The 18,028-nt window shown below is 44.6% G+C and overlaps 2 protein-coding genes across 2 annotated transcripts; both read right to left on the reverse strand.

Annotated features, from left to right (window-relative positions):
- Positions 1-720: 720 nt before the first annotated feature.
- Positions 721-7,518, reverse strand: PSME1 (proteasome activator subunit 1). Its single transcript, XM_033923003.1, has 11 exons — positions 7,302-7,518; positions 5,279-5,311; positions 4,370-4,432; positions 4,164-4,271; positions 3,039-3,078; positions 2,578-2,675; positions 2,325-2,393; positions 2,129-2,196; positions 1,823-1,877; positions 1,616-1,702; positions 721-894 (listed from the first exon to the last, which is right to left on the reverse strand). The coding sequence occupies exons 1-11, from the start codon at positions 7,338-7,340 to the stop codon at positions 814-816; spliced, it is 741 nt and encodes a 246-aa protein (XP_033778894.1). The 5' UTR covers positions 7,341-7,518; the 3' UTR covers positions 721-813.
- A 6,177-nt stretch (positions 7,519-13,695) lies between these two features.
- Positions 13,696-16,708, reverse strand: FITM1 (fat storage inducing transmembrane protein 1). Its single transcript, XM_033925331.1, has 2 exons — positions 16,417-16,708; positions 13,696-15,415 (listed from the first exon to the last, which is right to left on the reverse strand). Exons 1-2 carry the CDS (start codon positions 16,605-16,607, stop codon positions 14,797-14,799), a joined length of 810 nt encoding a protein of 269 aa, XP_033781222.1. The 5' UTR covers positions 16,608-16,708; the 3' UTR covers positions 13,696-14,796.
- Between the last annotated feature and the right edge of the window lie 1,320 nt (positions 16,709-18,028).

The following is an 18,028-nucleotide window of genomic DNA, read 5'->3' on the forward strand; positions in this document are numbered from 1 at the left end:
ATTTTTAGCACAGCTTTGGAAACAGACCTTGACCTCTTTAGATCGGATACTGCCAAAAAATGGACATTATATTTCAAAATTTAAAATTGATGGCATTATGACATGGACATATAGCTAAGTTTCAAAAGATTTCAACTCTTTATGGACAATAGAGGGCTGCTCGGAAATAGAAACTACTAAGAAATATGCTTTACTTGTTTGGCTTTGTGTTTGCTCTGAGCTAAAATATGGCCTTTTTTGGTTTACTGCACCCTGTGGGTTGGGGGGAGTTTAATTGGTTATAGGTGTTCAAAGTAAACTGTATTGTAATACTGTTTGTATTTGATGTTGTTGTTTATGCTACGCAAAGCTAAATTTTTAAAAAAAGTAACAGTTAACACCTAGAAAAAAGAGTAAGGTTAATACCGGGAGTAGTTTTCAGTGGTGGAGTACCCCAGAGATCTGTACTAGAACTGAAGCTTTTTAATAAGAACATAAGAATTGCTGCTGCTGGGTCAGACCAGTGGTCCATCGTGCCCAGCAGTCCGCTCACGCGGCGGCCCCCAGGTCAAAGACCAGTGCTCTAAATGAGTCCAACCTCACTTGCGTACGTTCCAGTTTAGCAGGAACTTGTCCAACTTTGTCTTGAAACTACAGTATTTGGAAAAGGATCTTTCCTAGTGCGTTGACCCGGCCCTTACACAGTGGCAGAATTTAAAAAAAAAGAGAGGAAGCGAGGGCATCTCTAGTGAAATATTTATTTCCAAACAAAGACTCTTCAGAGTAGAGCAGAAAACCAAAAAGCCCATGTGTAAGTTCAGGAATCTGGCTTATTCAGTAAATTAGTGCCTTTGTTTCACTGCGTGGTTTCTTGATCTTATCTGAATTCTTCATAACAACATCATACAGGACGGCCTGGTAGGAATTAGAAATAATAAAAATGACTAGAGAAACACAAAATGAAGCCTATTCACTCTGCCCATCCCATGTTTGTCCATATATTCTTGAATTCAGATACAATCTTTCTCTCCATCACCTCCTTCGGGAGGCCATTCCATGCTTTCCCTAAAGTATTTTCTTAAATTGCTCCAAGTCTATCCCCTTTTAACTTCATCCTATGCCTTCATATTCCGCAACTGAGACTCACGCCTTGTGTATTTATGCAACATATATATTTAAATGTCTCTGTCATATCTCCTCTCCTACCTTTCTTCAAAAGCATATATAAAAACGGAGACCACTGACCATTTTAGTAACCACCCTCTGGACAGATTCCTTTATGTTTTATCTTTCTAAAAATAGGTCTCCAGAATTGTACAAAGTACTCTAGATGTCACCAGGAATTTATCCAGAGGCATTATCACCTCCTTTTTCCTACTGGCCATTTCTCTCCTTAAGCACCCAAGCAGCCTTCTGGATGCCCAACACTTTTTCTACCTGTTTGGCTACCTTAAGATTGTCAGATACATCACCCTCAAGTCCTTCTCTTTTTTCAGGCACAGAAGTACTTCACTTCTTCTAAGGTTTCCTTCTATTTTTGCAGCCCAAATACCCGACCCTATGTTTTTCATCAAGCTTCACTAGATCCTTCCTCGAGCTAGCCACAATTCAGTGCATTGCTGTCTCCATCACTTACATAAGTGTTCCTGATGTCGGTGACCATGATCCGGATCTCGGCATATTCTGCCTCATCTAATTCGTGCACCAGCTGCCGGTAATCACCCTGTGAATAAAAGAAGAATCCAGAATGAGACCCAACTATAACAGCGAGATAAAGCATGCACGAGGTTTGCTGCAAAACACATGCCTTCTCTGAGCTCTGAGGCTTTAATTCCATACTCACCACATGCGACTGTTTGGCAGCTTTTGCAACTGCGTCCCCTCTCTCGGAGAAATACCTGTAGAAGAAGAAAAGATTATGAAGAGAGGGACTCACTTGAGTTGTCAGCCTATCCTAAATCTATCTGGGATTATCCTATAATATTTCTCAAGATCTACCTCTGCCATGTGTACACTCCATCCTCCCTCACTATTCAGGCTGCCCTCTCTTCCTAGGTATAGACCTTCACATTCCCCTATCTTCCCTGGCTCTCTCCAGAACTCTCCCTTTTCTGAATTCCTTCCCAACACCCCTTTGCCAGTCCCGTACTTTGAGATCTGTGTCTGGAATCCTTCCAGCTTTGTTCGGGTGTTTGTCATCAGCTCAAAAACCTTTTCCTAAAGCGTGAAACAAACAAAAAGACGACTCATTAAAGATCAATAAAACAGAGAAGGAGGATAGGAGGCTTAAAGGGGGTCGTCGGTTTCACCTTGGGGTGGTATAGAGAAGCAGACGGATCACCTACCTGTACAGCTACCCCAAAGTTATTTCCATCTTCAATCTTAGGGACCAACAGCTGCACCCACATGGAGACCTGGGACAAACACACAGGTTGTCAGGGAGCTTGGAGGAAGGGATTATTGCTGAGAACTTAAGTACAGAGCAACCTAGAGAGAATATTCCCAAGAAACCACCGGTAAATTTCTTCTCTAGCCCCTGCTCTCTCCTCTCATTTTTTTGTGTATCTGGTCTATGACACAATGAGCTACTGAGCTTACCAGGTTCAGCTTTTCTTTCACCTCCCTGATTTCAGGTTTCAGGCGGTTCAGCAGAGCTACAATTTTCTCATTGCAGCTGATGGGCCCACAGGGGGGAGCTGAGAAGAAAATACACTATATAAATGCTTTTGTAGTATCCCATGGCCTAACCCCCCTCCCAGTCTGCCAGAAATTGGAAGAGCTGGTCTCTGTACAACACATTCCAGACTGAAATATTCTGAACCACTTGTCATGATGAGTAATCCCGCAAATAATCTTCTGAAGGATGCAAATGAAACTGGAAAAGAGTGGGGGAGGGAAATTATACAATGGGTGGTTGAGAGGGAAGGTTGTTGCCCAACGGAGGCTGGTTTGAAAAGAACTGGAAGCAGATAAGTGACAGTGGGAAACGGCCAGGCCAGAAAAAGAAGGAAGGAGGATTGGAATCCAGAACCCTATGAACAGAAAACCCCAATGTTCACCTTTTTCATCTTCATCCTCTTTCTTCCCATCCTTTTCCTTCTATTGAGCAAGAACCATAAAAAGATATTAAAAAAAAGATTCAATATATCTGTTTTTTAAAAAAACAATTTAAGCTTTTTAAGTTTATTGGTTACTTGATATACCATCTATCCAGAATATCTAAATGGTTTACAATGCAGTTAATAAATATATTTTAAAAAATAAAAACAGTTGTATCTTATAAAAATAAAAAAAAATAGGGGAATAACACAGACAACATGAAACTAACAAGATGTAAGGGGTACATAATTACATCAAAATAAAAAAAGGATATGAAAGAGAGGATGGGAAAAGGGGAATCGCAATAGGAAGGGGAAAGCTCTTTTGGAAGGGTTAGTCATCCTCGACTACAGATTTCAATGTCATGTACTATATGCGATTTTTCCTACGCCTGCATCCAGCACCCTCTGACCCAAGCCCTGGTTTTTTTCAGGAGTGGCCTAGTACTTAGAGCAGCTGCCTCAGCATCCTGAGGTTATGAATTAAATTCTAGAAAATGACACGGGGACAAATTTTTCCCCATCCCCGCGGGAACTCATTTTCCCGTCCCTCCCCCTTCCTGCAAGCCTCAAACACTTTAAAATCATAAGTGTTCGAGGCTTGTGCAGTTGAAAGCAGAATTTACAGGAATGGGGCAGGGATAGGGACAGCGACAAAATTCACGGGAACGGGACAGGGAAACAGTTCCTGCGGGGAAGGGGAAAAATTTGTCCCTGTGTCATTCTCTATTCAATTCCCACTGCAGCTCCTTGTGACTCTAGTCAAGTGACTTAACACTTCATTACCCCAGGTACAAAATAAGAACCTGTCTAGAATATGTAAATCTCTTTGATTGTAACTACACAGAAAAAGGCAGTATAGCAAGTCCTTCACCCTTTACAATCAAGCCATTGTGACATCATTGATGAGGCTGACTCTTATTGGTGGAATGAGGCACTATGACATCACAATCTCAGCTCTGGTTATCAGAGATTGAAACTCTCCACACAAAGGGGGGATGTTAGTAACATAGGCCACTGGGAGTGGAGGAGAGGCCTAGTGGTTAGAGCAGCTACCTCAGCACCCTGGTCTTTCTCCCTCCTCACCTCCTCCTTTTTCTTTTTCTCTTTCTCTTTTTCTTTCTCTGGGTCCGGGATGGGAATGTCAAGTTCAGCCCTCAACACCGATGGGTCATGGAGGTTCAGCTCTTTATCCTGGAAGTAAGGATGGGGAGACTGCAAATTAGTATCCAGGGTCCTGTAAATCCCTCTGCTCCCCTTACCACTAATCTCAGCCAAAAAACCAACTGTACCTTCAGAAACCCGTTCAGCTCAATAATCTTTTGAGGAAAGTAACTTCCGAGGAGGGTCTCAGCCTGCAAGAGAAAAACAGGGAGATTTCAAAACCAAAACAAAGAGACGTGATGTGCATCATTCAGAGAGCTCGTGCTTCTGGGGCCTCCGTGTAAGAGCTGTTGCCATAAAGAAGTTCACATTTCCAGAGTCCTTACACACTACTAGAACCCAGCTAATGAAGTGCTCATGCTACTGGAGCTACAGCACTGCTGTGAGGAAGTTCATGCTTCAGTGGGAGTCTCGCTCACCGGGGCACTGCTGTGAGGAAGTGCACGCTATGGTGGGAGTCTCACCGGGGCACTGCTGTGAGGCTCATGCTTCAGTGGGAGTCTCACTGACGGGGACACTGCCGTGAGGAAGTTCACGCTTCAGTGGGAGTCTCGCTCACCGGGGCACTGCTGTGAGGAAGTGCACGCTATGGTGGGAGTCTCACCGGGGCACTGCTGTGAGGCTCATGCTTCAGTGGGAGTCTCACTGACTGGGGCACTGCTGTGAGGAAGTTCATGCCACTCACATTTTGGGACTTTGAAACCCTATTTCAACAGGCGTTTCCATCTCAGGAAAGAGTAGTGCGCCACTCCTTGTGACAAAACAACCTGTCTCTATTGTCTCTCTTTTGTTTTAATACTTGGAATCTAGCTAGGTAGTTGGGAACTGGGTTGGCCACTGTTGGAAACAGGATACTGGGCTTGCCAGACCTTTGGTCTGTCCCAGTATGGCAATTCTCATGTCCTTTATTTCTCTCCTCTCCTATTGAGAAATGGTGTTTTCCTCCTTTGCATATTGTTACTTGTAAGCCACATCACTGTGTGCTATGAGTTTGTTAAACCATAATTCATAGCTATAACCGTGCCTGTCTGTCTTACCTCAGTACATAGGTCCTTGCGAAACTTATCCACCTGTAGAAATCATGAGAAAGAGCATTAATTATCGTAAGCCTCTTTTTTATTCATCCTCTGCAGATGCCGTAAATGGCAGTTGCTTAGTTTCATTCCTTTTTCGTTCTGTGACTATCAGTTGTACTTGTTACAGAGGCATCTATCATGCCTGATTAATTAAGCTGTTCTAGGGTTACCAAATAGCTCCAGAAAAAGGAGAGGTGAAGTCCAATGGAAGTAAAACCCAGATGTCCTCAATCCGTCCTGGAGTCATTTGGTAATCCTAATCTGTCCTATCTGTCTCCCTCCATCCAGGTTTAACTCTATTCAGGTTCAGGTATGTGTTTTCCTGCCCCCTCCCTCTCTAGATGTTATTCTATCCCAGATGTGTCTGTCTGTCCTGTCTCCCTCCTCTAGGTGTTATTCTATTGAAGATTCATTCATCTGTCCTGCCTCGTTATTCTGTTGCAGCTGTGTCTGTATGTTCAGCCTCCTTCCCTCCAGGAATTATTCTATCCCAGAATCCTCTTAACTCTCTTTATCTTTAGAGCTCTCTTCCTCTTCCCCGCAATCTCCCTCCCCTCTTGCTATCTTTCCTCAATTACTCCTCAAAGCCCCTAGTATGCATCCAACCCATTTTGTAATTTCCTGGAAATGTCCAGCCATCTTCAAATGTAATCCGCTTAGAACTGCAAGGTACAGGCGGAATAGAAGTCACTAATGTAATGTAATGTACCCGTCTGTCCTGCTTCCCTCCTGCTGTTATTTTATGCTGGATGTATCTCTTTGGCCTGGCTCCCTTCCTCCCTCTGTCAAGGATCATTGGAAATCTTTGGTATTTCTTTCACACTTGGCTGCAACTCAGTTTTCTTGCATCCTTTGCTTAGCTTTCAGCTATGAGAACTGCTAGCAGAGAAGCTTGAAGAGGTTTCCTGAAACACAGGGGGGCTCTCAGATGGTAAGATCTGGGACAATATCCCTGAGAAAGGGAAGAAGCACTGGAATCCTGTGAACACAGCTTCTTTGTGCAAAGGAAAAAAAGGGTAAAATTTTCAAATATTCTCTCCTCTTCCAACACCCCCTCCACCCGAAAAAAAAAAAAAAAAAGCTCTCATTTGGTCTGTGGGGCTCTCAAACCTTTCATTCTTTGCTCTATATAGATCCTTCCTTAGTCTGTGCACTTTAATGGATCTGCAGTCTCTTGGATTTTTCCTTCCTTCTTTGGTCTGTGTAACTGGAGACTCTCAGGAGCCTCCTTGGATCTGTTGTCTCCTGGATCCTTTCTCCCTTCAATGGTCTCTCAAATATTTGCTGTATGATTTGGGACACCTGGAGCTTGTCTGTATTTTTCTGTGCTGGTCTAGGGACTCAGGCTCCTCTTCCCTCGGGCTTTAGTTGCCCTCTCTGGTCTATGGGTTCTTGACTTCACTGCTCCCTCCCTCTATCTTGCTCTTTGCCTAAGGGCTCCTGACTCCTCCTCCCTTAGTCTGTGTCCCCTGTATCCTGCTTTATGGATTCCTGACTCCTCCTTATCTGTGGCCTCTCTTTCCTCACTCTTTCCTGCTCCATGGACTCCTATCTCCTCTCCCTTAGTCTGTGACCTCTGTATCTTTTATTTCTCTCCCTCTGTCTTGTATCCTTTTTCCCTCTTGGACCAAGGGCTCCAGGCTTCTTCCTCTTTCCCACAGTCTACAGTCCCCTATTTTTCCTACCTTCCTTGGGCTCCTGGATCTTCCCTTTCCTTGCTCTATGATCCCCTGGTTTCTTCCTCTCTCTTGAGCTGTGGAAAAAGGTATCTTGCATCCTCTTTCCTTTACTCTGCAAAATTGAAGACTGTGAAAACAGACCTGGATCTTACCCTTATTTTCAGTCTATAACACTAGGGGCTTCTAGAACATTTAGTCTGAGGCACCCTGGAACCTCCCTTGCTGGGGGTCATATTGCGGATCCATCCTCAAAATAGATCTCTCTCCTAAGTCAGTCTCTCTGCCTCTGTGCAGTGCACTCTCACCTTCTCTTTGGCCTCAGCCTTCACAGCCAGTTCTGCCATCCTGCACCCAGAGCAACGTGGTGGATAAATTCAAGCGATTTCCTTTTTTCCCACAGCCAGAGCAGGACAAGGACGTGCAGAGAAACTGTTCTGGAGGCCTCGTCTCCCTCTTATGCTGTATTCCTTTTTCAGTGGGTGACTAAGTCAGAAATCTCAAAAGAGAAAGTGAAAGTCAGGGCAGAGGGGAGGAGAGCCTGGCAGGGACTTCCCAGTTTGAGAGCGAAATGTATTGCACACCTCTCAGTTTATTATTTACTTATTAAACTTGTTTTTTATCAGGTCCTCACCAAAGAGCTCAGAACGGATTACAGGTTAACATACATAATATGCAGTTAACAGGTTACAATTTGCCATGGTTACAAGTTTTTATCCTAATTCTTTCCTTTTCTATATTGCTTTGGCAACGCACCTGTCAATTGTCTGCCAAGAGGTGTTTTAAGACCTGGAAGGCAGGGGGAGAAGAAAGACGAAAACAAACAGCAAAGGAGACTCTGCTGCTCAATGCTTTTTATTATGTATCAAGACTCAATCATAATAGGCAAATGGAAATCTAGGAAGAAATAATAACCCTGTTAGCGAATATGTGGCATTCAACATATAAAAAGGGGGATAGCGGAACCGTGAAGAAGGAACTTCACGAACTAGATCTGAAGAGGTACACATTAATTAAGGAAATGTATATAATAAATAAATCTTATATAAATCTAAGAAATGTTGTATTTAAAGAAGTATATGTTGTTAAAATGAGGGCAATGATCTAGAAACAGGGACGAAGTGCGAGATAATAAAATTTGCGGACGACACTAAACTAATGGAGCTCGGACTACAGAGGAATGCGAAGAATTGCAAAGGGACTTGAACAAACTAGAAGAATGGGCGACGAGATGGCAGATGAAGTTCAACGTTGAGAAATGTAAGGTATTGCATGTGGGGAGCAGAAACTCGAGATACAACTATACAATGGGAGGGATATTATTGAATAAGAGTACCCAGGAAAGGGACTTGGGGGTAATGGTGGACATGACAATGAAGCCGTCGGCACAGTGTGCAGCGGCCGCTAAGAGAGCGAATAGAATGCTAGGTATAATCAAGAAGGGTATTACAACCAGAACGAAAGAAGTTATCCTGCCGCTGTATCGGGTGATGGTGCGCCCGCATTTGGAGTACTGCATCCAATATTGGTCGCCGTACCTTAAGAAGGATATGGCGTTAGTCGAGAGGGTTCAGAGGAGAGCGACGTGTCTGATAAAAGGTATGGAAAACCTGTCATATGCTGAGAGATTGGAGAAGCTGGGTCTCTTTTCTCTGGAGAAGAGGAGACTTAGAGGGGATATGATAGAGACTTACAAGATCATGAAGGGCATAGAGAGAGTGGAGAGGGACAGATTCTTCAAACTTTTGAATAATAAAAGAACAAGAGGGCATTCAGAAAAGTTGAAAGGGGACAGATTCAAAACGAATGCTAGGAAGTTCTTCTTTACCCAACGTGTGGTGGACACCTGGAATGCGCTTCCAGAGGACGTAATTAGGCAGAGTACGGTACTGGGGTTCAAGAAAGGATTGGACAATTTCCTGCTGGAAAAGGGGATAGAGGGGTATAGAGAGAGGATTACTGCACAGGTCCTGGACCTGTTGGGCCACCGCGTGAGCGGACTGCTGGGCACGATGGACCTCGGGTCTGACCCAGCAGAGGCATTTCTTATGTTCTTATGTTGTTAATGTAATAGATTGATAGAATGGAAAGATATGTTTTCTTTATGATTAAGAAATGAATATTAATAAATAAATGGGAAGAAAAGAAAAAAGGAAAGTGAAGTTTTCAGCCCGAGGAATTTAGCTGCTATTAAGGTACCTGGACAAATTTATTTTTTTTTAACTGCCATAATTAGTGCTTTCGCTCCATCCAGAAAGTTTCAGATTTCAAGACCCTTCTCTGCCCCCCATTTGACCCAGTGGTAGAGCTGCTGCTTCTGCACCCAGATGTCATAGGATCAAATCCCAGGGCAAGTCACTTAATCCTCCCTTGCCCCAAGTACAAAATAAGTACCTGTATATTTGTAAACCGCTTGAGTGTGGTTGTGTTAACTGCACAAAAGCGGTCTAGAAGTCCCAATCCCTTTCTGTACCCTTTGGGAGCACACTGGTTAAGGACGTACAATGGAAATTGCACAATCCACCCTGAGCAGATTAAAGGGGGTGGGTGGGTTGATCTTCCCCTCCTCCCCAAAGAGGCCAGTTCTAATTCAGCTGAAAATCCAAAAAGAGCAAGACAGACCATATATACATAGCCTTTGGCTCAATCATTTTCTATGAAAAAAAGCCAGGGCCCGCAATTACAATTAAAAGAAAGTAGGTTTACACTAGGTTATTGGACCAGCTGAAGACATACATATGTGATGAACATACAGAACAAGCCAAGGCTACATGTCTGGTTGTTATCCTGAGCTTGCTCTGTACTGCCTCAATGGGAGAGACCCCCCCAGACCCCCGAAGCACATTCAGAAAAAAAAAAAAAAATCTCAATCAAAGCTAGCGGCCTTTGAAGGAGATGGTGAATGTCTTCTCCAGAACTGAGTCCCCTTGTAGTTGCAGGAGGTACAAAAAGAATTTGCAGCCTTCCAAGGGTATTTTTTTGTGCCAAGCTCCTATCCCACCTGCCGAGTAGAACTTGCACCCCCCCCCCCCCCCCAAAGCAGCTGGCTGAAGATTTTCCTCTCTGCTGTTCAACACATGCTATAGTGAAAACATCACAAAAAGAAAACACAAAACCCCTCTCTAGACCCCCAATACTGGCCCCTTTAAAAGACAGCAGGCCAAACTTAAGAGCTTGCTAGTTTTACGCTACTGCAGCCAAGAACATGCAATATTTGCAGTAGCGCAAAAAAAAGTTATCACGGAAGTTACTAGCCAGCACCACATTAGTGATACCCCTGCTAAAATTATTTGTGGTGAAATATCATTTCACTGCAACTAAGTTATTACCCCTCTTCGTTGCATTTCCTTAATGAGGGCATATGCCAACACACAGCCAAGTTGGGCTTTTTATAGGTTAAAATGGACCCCCAGCTTTCCAGTTTGCAGCTTGGGATTTTGTATCAAGGGCAGAAATTTCCCCATCTCTATATTTCTTAACACTATGCTTTTCTGTAACCTATCACACGCTCAATTTTTTTTATTCCTTTAGCATTGGCATCATCTCCATTGTCTTGTGACCCTTTTGCTTTTGTGGATGTTTTTTGGGGAGGTTTGTAATGGGATCTAGTAGAGAAGACTGACGCAATGGTGGTATTAGTATCGCATTAATCAGAAATTTTATTCTGCTTCAGGACTAGAGACAGTTGTCTCATAACAATCTTCTTCAGACATAAGAATAGATTGGTTTTCAACTTCAAAAGCAATGAGTCCAATACCATGCTGCTTTCTAAGGCTAAGCAGCACTTAGAAAGGCAAGCCCGTTTCACTGCGACGAGAGAATGACTTAGTGACAAAATTCATCACTGTCCCCATCCCCGTGGATAACCACAGGAAACCATCCTCATGTCATTCTTTAAAGAGAGATGGAAGAATCAGAGTATGAAAGCATAACCACTGACCCTCAAACCTTGCATTGAAGAATGCTGGTGGAGAAGGACTGAGGTTCAGACAGACACTAAAGAATGACATGGGATTGTTATCCCAGGCGAACGGTGATGAATTTTGTCACCAAGTCATTCTCTAACTGCAACATCTGAGGCATGGGCCCATCCCTGGTCCTTCCTAACATGTAGATCAAGACTAACCACAAAGGGGGTAATTATAGAAGGAACTTACAAGGTTTAGACAACAAGAACACACATAATGGCCAGTATTTTAATAAACTTAAAACTTGATTCCAGTTACGCACTTTGCAGGGGAGCATTCACATAAGCAGAATTTGGGCAGAGCACACATGCATAAAAAGAATATGGAAAAAAAAATTGGTCTTACCTGATAATTTTCTTTCTTTCTGTCCAATGTGCACAGTTATACTCACCAACCAGTAGATGGATAGAAACTGGAATGGTGAGCCCTGATCTAAAATAGACACCTTGTAGTTACAGCTCACCAGTATTTCTGTTATCAACCCCAAAACAAAAACATGATCTTATACCCCAAAAGGATTGCAAGGAATCCCAGAACCTCACAAGAAATGTCTCTCCTCGCAAATCTCTAGACTCAACGAGAGGAAATGTCCCAAGATGATAAAGGGGGTAGAACTCTTCTCGTATGAGAAAAGACTAAATAGGTTAGGGCTTTTCAGCTTGGAAAAGAGATGGCTGAGAGGAGATATGACTGAAGTTTACAAAATCCAGAGCGGTATAGAATGGGTACAAGTGGATCAATTTTTTACTGCATCAAGATTTATAAAGACTAGGGGACACTCGATGAAATTAGAGTAATACTTTTAAAACCAACAGGAGGAAGTATTTTTTCACTCAGAGAATAGTTAAGTTCTGGAATCAGAGGATGTGGTAAGAGCAGTTAATGTAGCTGGTTAAAAAAAAAGGTTTGGACAAGATCCTGGAGAAAAAGTCCATAAACTGCTGTTGAGACAGAAATGGCTGAGACCACTGCGTCCACCACGGTGACTTCAAAGTGTCCCTATCTCCCTCAGGAATGGGATACAGGCGGGCCATGGAGCACGCAAAGCAAAAAGGGGCTTCCGGCACCTGCCACTGAGCGACATAACATCCCGAATATCCTGATGCATAGGAAAAGAGCAGGAAGCAGAGCGAATCCCCTTAAGCAAGGGGTCCACCGTACGCAGGGGCTCTGACACGGGGTTCTCAAAGTGCCAAACCGAGGAGACCTGCATAATTAACTCCTGAAGCTCTTCCCGCTGAAAAATGCACACCACAGATGCATCTTCACCAGATGAGGGTGCTCGAACCCCTTCCTGGTGGAATCCAATCCCCCAAGAGGATCCTGGAATTCTCCCCAAGGGTCCAGGTCCTCATCAATTGCATCCTGCTCCTCTGGGAAAAAATCCTCATCCCAAGAGACCCTAGGGTGTTGGGATGAGAGAGGAGTAGAGGGGGGAAAAAACCACCGCTGTGTGGGGCTGAACCGGGGCCGCCGCCGAGTTCTGATCTCTCCCTGCTTCCCTTCCCCGCGGGGCTGACCAACTCTCACCACCCGACATCAATTTAGACGTCGGAGAGGAAGTTCTGGGCCAGCCCATCGCTTCCTGGCTGGCCCGGAACTTCCTCTCCGACATTAGAATTGATGTCGGGTGGCGAGAGTTGGTTGGCTTCGAAGGGAAGTAGGGAGAGCTCAGAACTCGGTGGCAGCCTATTCCCCGGCGGCGGTGGCAGCCTGTTCCCCATTGGCGGTGGCTTGGGGGAGGGCAGGGAGAAAGAAAAAAGGGGGGGACAGGGAGACAGACAGAAAGGGGGTATGGAGAAAGAAAGAAAGAAATGGGGCACGGAGAGAAAGAGAGACATACAGAAAGGGGGCAGGGTGAAAGAAAGAAAAAGTTGGGGGAGGGAATGAGGTCTGGAGGAGAGGAAGCATACAGGAGGCTGAAAGAAGGGACAAAATATTGGATGTACAGTCAGAAGAATAAAGTGCAAGCAGAGACTGATGAAATTACCAGACAACAAAGGTAGGAAAAATGATTTTATTTTCAATTTAATGATCAAAATGTGTCCGTTTTGAGAATTTATATATGCTGTCTATATTTTGCACTATGGCCTCCCTTTTACTAAACCGCAATAGCGGTTTTTAGCTCAGGGAGCCTATGAGTATCGAGAGCAGCGCAGGGCATTCAGCACAGCTCCCTGCGCTAAAAACCGTTATCGCGGTTTAGCAAAAAGGGAGGGGGTATATTTGTCTATTTTTGTATAGTTGTTACTGAGGTGACATTGCATAAAGTCATCTGCCTTGACCTCTTTGAAAACCCGCGGAATATAAATGGTAATTAACATTTTCTCTGCGTGTGCTTTGTGTTTTTTAAAAATTTATTGTTGGTAGATCATTTTGATTTGGCTATGAAGGTAAGAGGGAGGGAGGGGAGCTGCTGAAAGACATCTAGTAATCCTTGCAGGCTTGACTGTGCAGGGAATTATTTTTGCAAAATCATGTTCTGTTATGTGACTGGCATTATTTAGACTTTAATTTCTATGAATGAATAGAATGAAAATGATATAAAATTGCTTGCTTGTTTTTATGTGCGTGCGCTGAAGGGAAGTGGAGAGAGAGTGGGCTGAGGACGCTGAAGGGAAATGGGGAAGAGAGAGTGGGGAGAAGACGCTGATTTATAAATTGACAATTGTACAGAATATTGTTTCTATTTATACTTTAATATAATAAGTTCAGTATAAAACTATTTGAGGCTTGTGTGGATGGGATCAGGTGGTTTGCGGGCATGGTGGCCGAGTTCACGGGGACGGGGCGGGGACAGAAACAAATTTTTTCCCTGTCATTCTCTAGGCTCTGCCACAAATTGATTTTGACTGTGTGCGGGTGAGCGGGGTGTCAGTCGGGTTGACGTAGCTGTCGTACGCAAGTGGGCACGGGGTATGGCTCTCAAAAAAAATCTTAATCGTTGTACTGCTGATGAGTTTGCCTACCACTGGTATAGGGGATGCTGTACCGATATACAAGTTTGATCTCAGTCTCCACCTGCTGGTAGCAGTGAGGTATGTAACCCATCCATAATGAACTATATCGATCTATCAAGCGATATAGTTTAGGCATGCATACTTACATCAGTCATAAAGGACCTAGTTGCTAAATTATAATATTCTGTGATTTACATGCATAATGGAGTGCTCTGCCCAGACTCCACCCATGCATACATGCACCTTTCAACAACAAACCGTCACGTTTGCATCATAGTTAAAATATTGGCATTTCCACACAAACGTGAATACGTATTTGAATGTATGCTGGTCTTTTGGTCATTTGTGTTCTTAGGGCCTAAATGTTGGCATCCTCTTACAAAACTACCCTAATTTTCTAAACCTTTTCCTCAGAAACGCAGCATTAGGGAAAAACATTTTTGGCACATTCACAACGGGCAAAACACTGCCCTCCACAAGAGTCTCTGGATGCTGCATGGTTGTCGGTTCGCTTTACTCCTGTTTTCTGTTCCCATATATTGTGTTTAACACAGCAGATAGAAATAGAGATGGTCTGAGGCCTAATGCAAAAACAGCCTTGCAAGCGCAATTCTATAAGTTAAACAGAAAATGAGATAGATGGAGAAAAAAAAAGAGAAAGAGATAGGAAAAATGCAAACAGAAAGAAAGAGTGGACAAGAACAAATCAGAGAGAGGAGCAAGAATGTATCTTTTAGAGAAATAACACCGCCACAGCTCTCAAGAAGGCATGAGAATGGAGAACAAGGCGCCCTTCTTAGCCCAGACCAGGGATAGTGAGGTGGGGGGGGGGGGAGGGCTATCTTGGGATGGTAAGTAAAGTCAGTGGGCTCCCTTCAGTCTGTTTTTTGGGCATCCCAGGTCTTGTGGAAGAGGCCATGACCTGGGCGGCCGGGAGACCAGCGGCTTCGGTACCACCAGCGGTAGGTCAGATGCCAGCAGAGGGTGCCCAGGGCTGCACCTACCACTTTGTGGGAGTATTCGTGAAAGTATACAACAGTACACAGCAGCATGAAGTTCCAGAGCGCCAACAGGGTGGCATTTAGTAGAAAGACCATACGCAGCGGCACCCCAGCTGGCTTGCCCCGCTCCAGGAAGCGCCGGAAGACCGCTGCCTCCTCTGCAATGGTCAGGCAGCAGTAGGTCAGCATGAAGGTGTGGCCGGAGACGTCGTAGCCGCGCCAGCGGTAACCTTCCCCCTCACACGAGCATTTGTTCTCCAGGTCAGGCAGCAGCAGCAGGCGGCCCTCTGGCACAGGCTGGAAGCAGGAGCCTGTGACATCCTCGATGAGCAGAAAGAGGCGGCTCGAGCCTACCCAGACAGCCCCACCCACCACCAAGCGACTGAGGTGGCGTAGGGTGGACAGGACACTGTGGGTGGAGATATAGGCGATTAGGAGGATATAACCGCCTAAGAGAAGACAGGTCCAGCCCCAGGCAGACTGCACAAACTTACTGCAGAGAGAAAAACAAAAAAAATACACATTACATGGAAGGTTAAAGTGAAGAGGAGCATTAATGTACACAGCCCTGTACTAGGAGTTTGCATCCAGCATGGACGTGCCAGCAAATCTAGAAACACAGGAAGCAGAGAGACATCCATCCATCCAGCAAGGCAGTTAGACACACAGATGGAAATACGAGGGGCCTCTGAAAGGTTCTCAACCCAACCAACAAAACTGGGGCAGTCTCCATCGAGGGCTGGACACTTTGTTCAGCGATTTTCCATTGGGGAAAATATGGAACGAAAAAAGCGGGAAAATTGCTGGACTAAGCGTATAGACCTTGAGGGAGACTGCCCCAACTTTGTTGGTTGGGCTGAGAACTTTTCAGCAGCCCCTCCTAAGGGCATTTACGCAGCGTGAGATAGCAAAGTTCCTTACCTGGAACAGATGCAGAGGAATGCAGCCACACTAGTTGGTTTCTAATCTGCCACTTGAGTTCCGCCGCTGACATTACCAATTAATGTGCCCACAATCAGTGGTGTAGTGATGAGGCCAACACCACACTCGTGCCCTCCCTTCCCCCCACACCCGTGACCTTTTAAATCTTCGCCAGGACGAGCAGCTTCTCCGACCTGCTGCTCACGCCAGCATTTGCTTTCCCTCCGAGGTCACTTCCTTCGATGTCACTTCAGAGGGAAGCCAGGCCGGTGCAAGCAGCAGGCCGAAGTTGCTCACGCTGGCAAAGATTTAAAGAGGTACCGGGGGTGGGGGGGAGAATGAGCATGGCATGGGGACGGAAAGGTGCTGGCACCCAGGTCGTCCGCCTCCCTTTCTACGCCACTGCCTACATTGACCCTACTTTGCAGAGAAGCAAGACAAGTAGGACAGCGAGACAACAGACAGAGAGATAATTAAAAGGCAGAAGCACAGACCCACATGCATGCAAGAAAGACAGACGCACACACAGGTGCAAGACATAAGTAACAGGCAGAGACTCTGCCCAGCTCTCACATGTTAAAGAAATTGCGGTGATTGGCAAAGATAGTCCGAGGGTTCACATAGTACTGCAGCAGTGGTCCAAAGATCACCAGAGCAGCCACCCAGAGGTGATAGATCCGGCGCAAACAGCTGCTGGCTAGCACCCGCGAGCACTGATCACTCCAGAAGATCACCAGCGCCCGCAAGACGCAGAGCGGACTCATTGCAGCTGGGGGACGATGCCAGGGGTGTGCAGTCTCTTGCGCTCGCTGTCGCAGCTGTCTTTGGAGCTGTTGGAGACCTGTCTCCCTCTTGCAGTGTCCCAGCTGTGGGCACAGAGGACAAAGCCAGGGCCTAGTTGTGACGTCAGTTGACAGGCAGCAACAGCTGAGGGATCCTAAAACGGGCTCCAGCCTTCTCCTGAAACCACAGCCGAGACAACACACACATACCACTCTACAGCAAAGGGATCCAACCCTGACCAGCGAGGGAGAGACCCACACGCAGTGCCCTTCAACAAACATTACCACCCTTTAAAACTCCAGAGACACACCACGCAAGGACAGGGCTCTGTCTGTACCGCCAGCGTCAAAAATGCATACACAATAAAAATAAAAAAAGTTAACACTGGCTGTCAAAGAGGCTTAAAGATTGTCAAAATGCAACAACCAGTGTAATCACAACAAATGAAAACTCAAGACACCAATAGTATACTCAACCCAATGAATTATAGCACATGGGGAAAATAACCTGAGATCTTTTTAAGCCACAATGTTGGTTGTATAAGGCGAGAAAAGCAGGTCAAGCCTCAATCGTAGGTCAAAATCCCAAATGCTTTTATGTATAAATTCAATTTCAAATGCAATAATTTCAGTGCAAATTTCGATGTTACACAACTACAGTTTAAAAGCATTTGGGGTTTTGACCTATGATTGAGGCTTGACCTGCTTTTTTCGCCTTATACAACCAACATTGTGGCTTAAAAAGGTCTCGGAGGTCTTTTTCCCTTCGTGCTATAATTGATTGGTTCGAATGTATGACAGGTTTAAAGATCTCAAGGGTAACCTAAACTGTTTCCTATTTAAGGATGCTTTCAATCTTTCTCTTTGAACTAGGATGAGCTACATATTGATTTGATCTCTGTACTAGTTTCATTTTTAATTTTATTTCTAATCTCTTTCCTAATCCCACCCCTTTTGTTTTTTTTTTCCTTTATTTGTTTCTTCCCTATTTAAAAAAAATTGTATTTCCTATCTCTTTTTCCGTATTGGTTCTGTATTTATTATGTTAAGTTTGTGTATTTTTATGTTGTATTACCCTGTTTTAAATTTTTTACTTTGTACATCGCTTAGAAGCGAGATTAAGCAATTTAATCACATTTTTAATAAAACTTGAATTATGTGCACCAAGAACGAAGGGGGGAGAAATGCTACAGACATTGATATACCTCTGTCTGGGGTATAAAATGCACAGGAGGCGAGTCTCTTTCAATGGAAAGGAAGCTCTGGACCGCAGCGGCATAGAATGAAGGTGAAAGGGGACAGACTCGGGAGTAATCTAAGGAAAGGAGAAATTAGGTTCTTACCTGCTAATTTTCTTTCTGTTAGCCTGTAGACCAGTATAGTTTCCCTCCCTATCTGTCTTT

Source organism: Geotrypetes seraphini, chromosome 16 (genome assembly GCF_902459505.1).
Source record: "Geotrypetes seraphini chromosome 16, aGeoSer1.1, whole genome shotgun sequence".
NCBI classification, from domain to species: domain Eukaryota; kingdom Metazoa; phylum Chordata; class Amphibia; order Gymnophiona; family Dermophiidae; genus Geotrypetes; species Geotrypetes seraphini.

Excerpts from the sequence above, each read along its gene's own strand:
- FITM1 (XM_033925331.1), bottom strand. The coding sequence starts at position 16,607 with ATGAGTCCGCTCTGCGTCTTGCGGGCGCTGGTGATCTTCTGGAGTGAT. Across the intron at positions 15,416-16,416 it reads CACCGCAATTTCTTTAACAT|TAAGTTTGTGCAGTCTGCCT; the intron begins GTGAGAGCTGGG and ends TTCTCTCTGCAG.
- PSME1 (XM_033923003.1), bottom strand. The coding sequence starts at position 7,340 with ATGGCAGAACTGGCTGTGAAGGCTGAGGCCAAAGAGAAG. Across the intron at positions 4,433-5,278 it reads GCAAGGACCTATGTACTGAG|GCTGAGACCCTCCTCGGAAG; the intron begins GTAAGACAGACA and ends TTTCTCTTGCAG. Across the intron at positions 895-1,615 it reads CCGACATCAGGAACACTTAT|GCCGTCCTGTATGATGTTGT; the intron begins GTAAGTGATGGA and ends AATTCCTACCAG.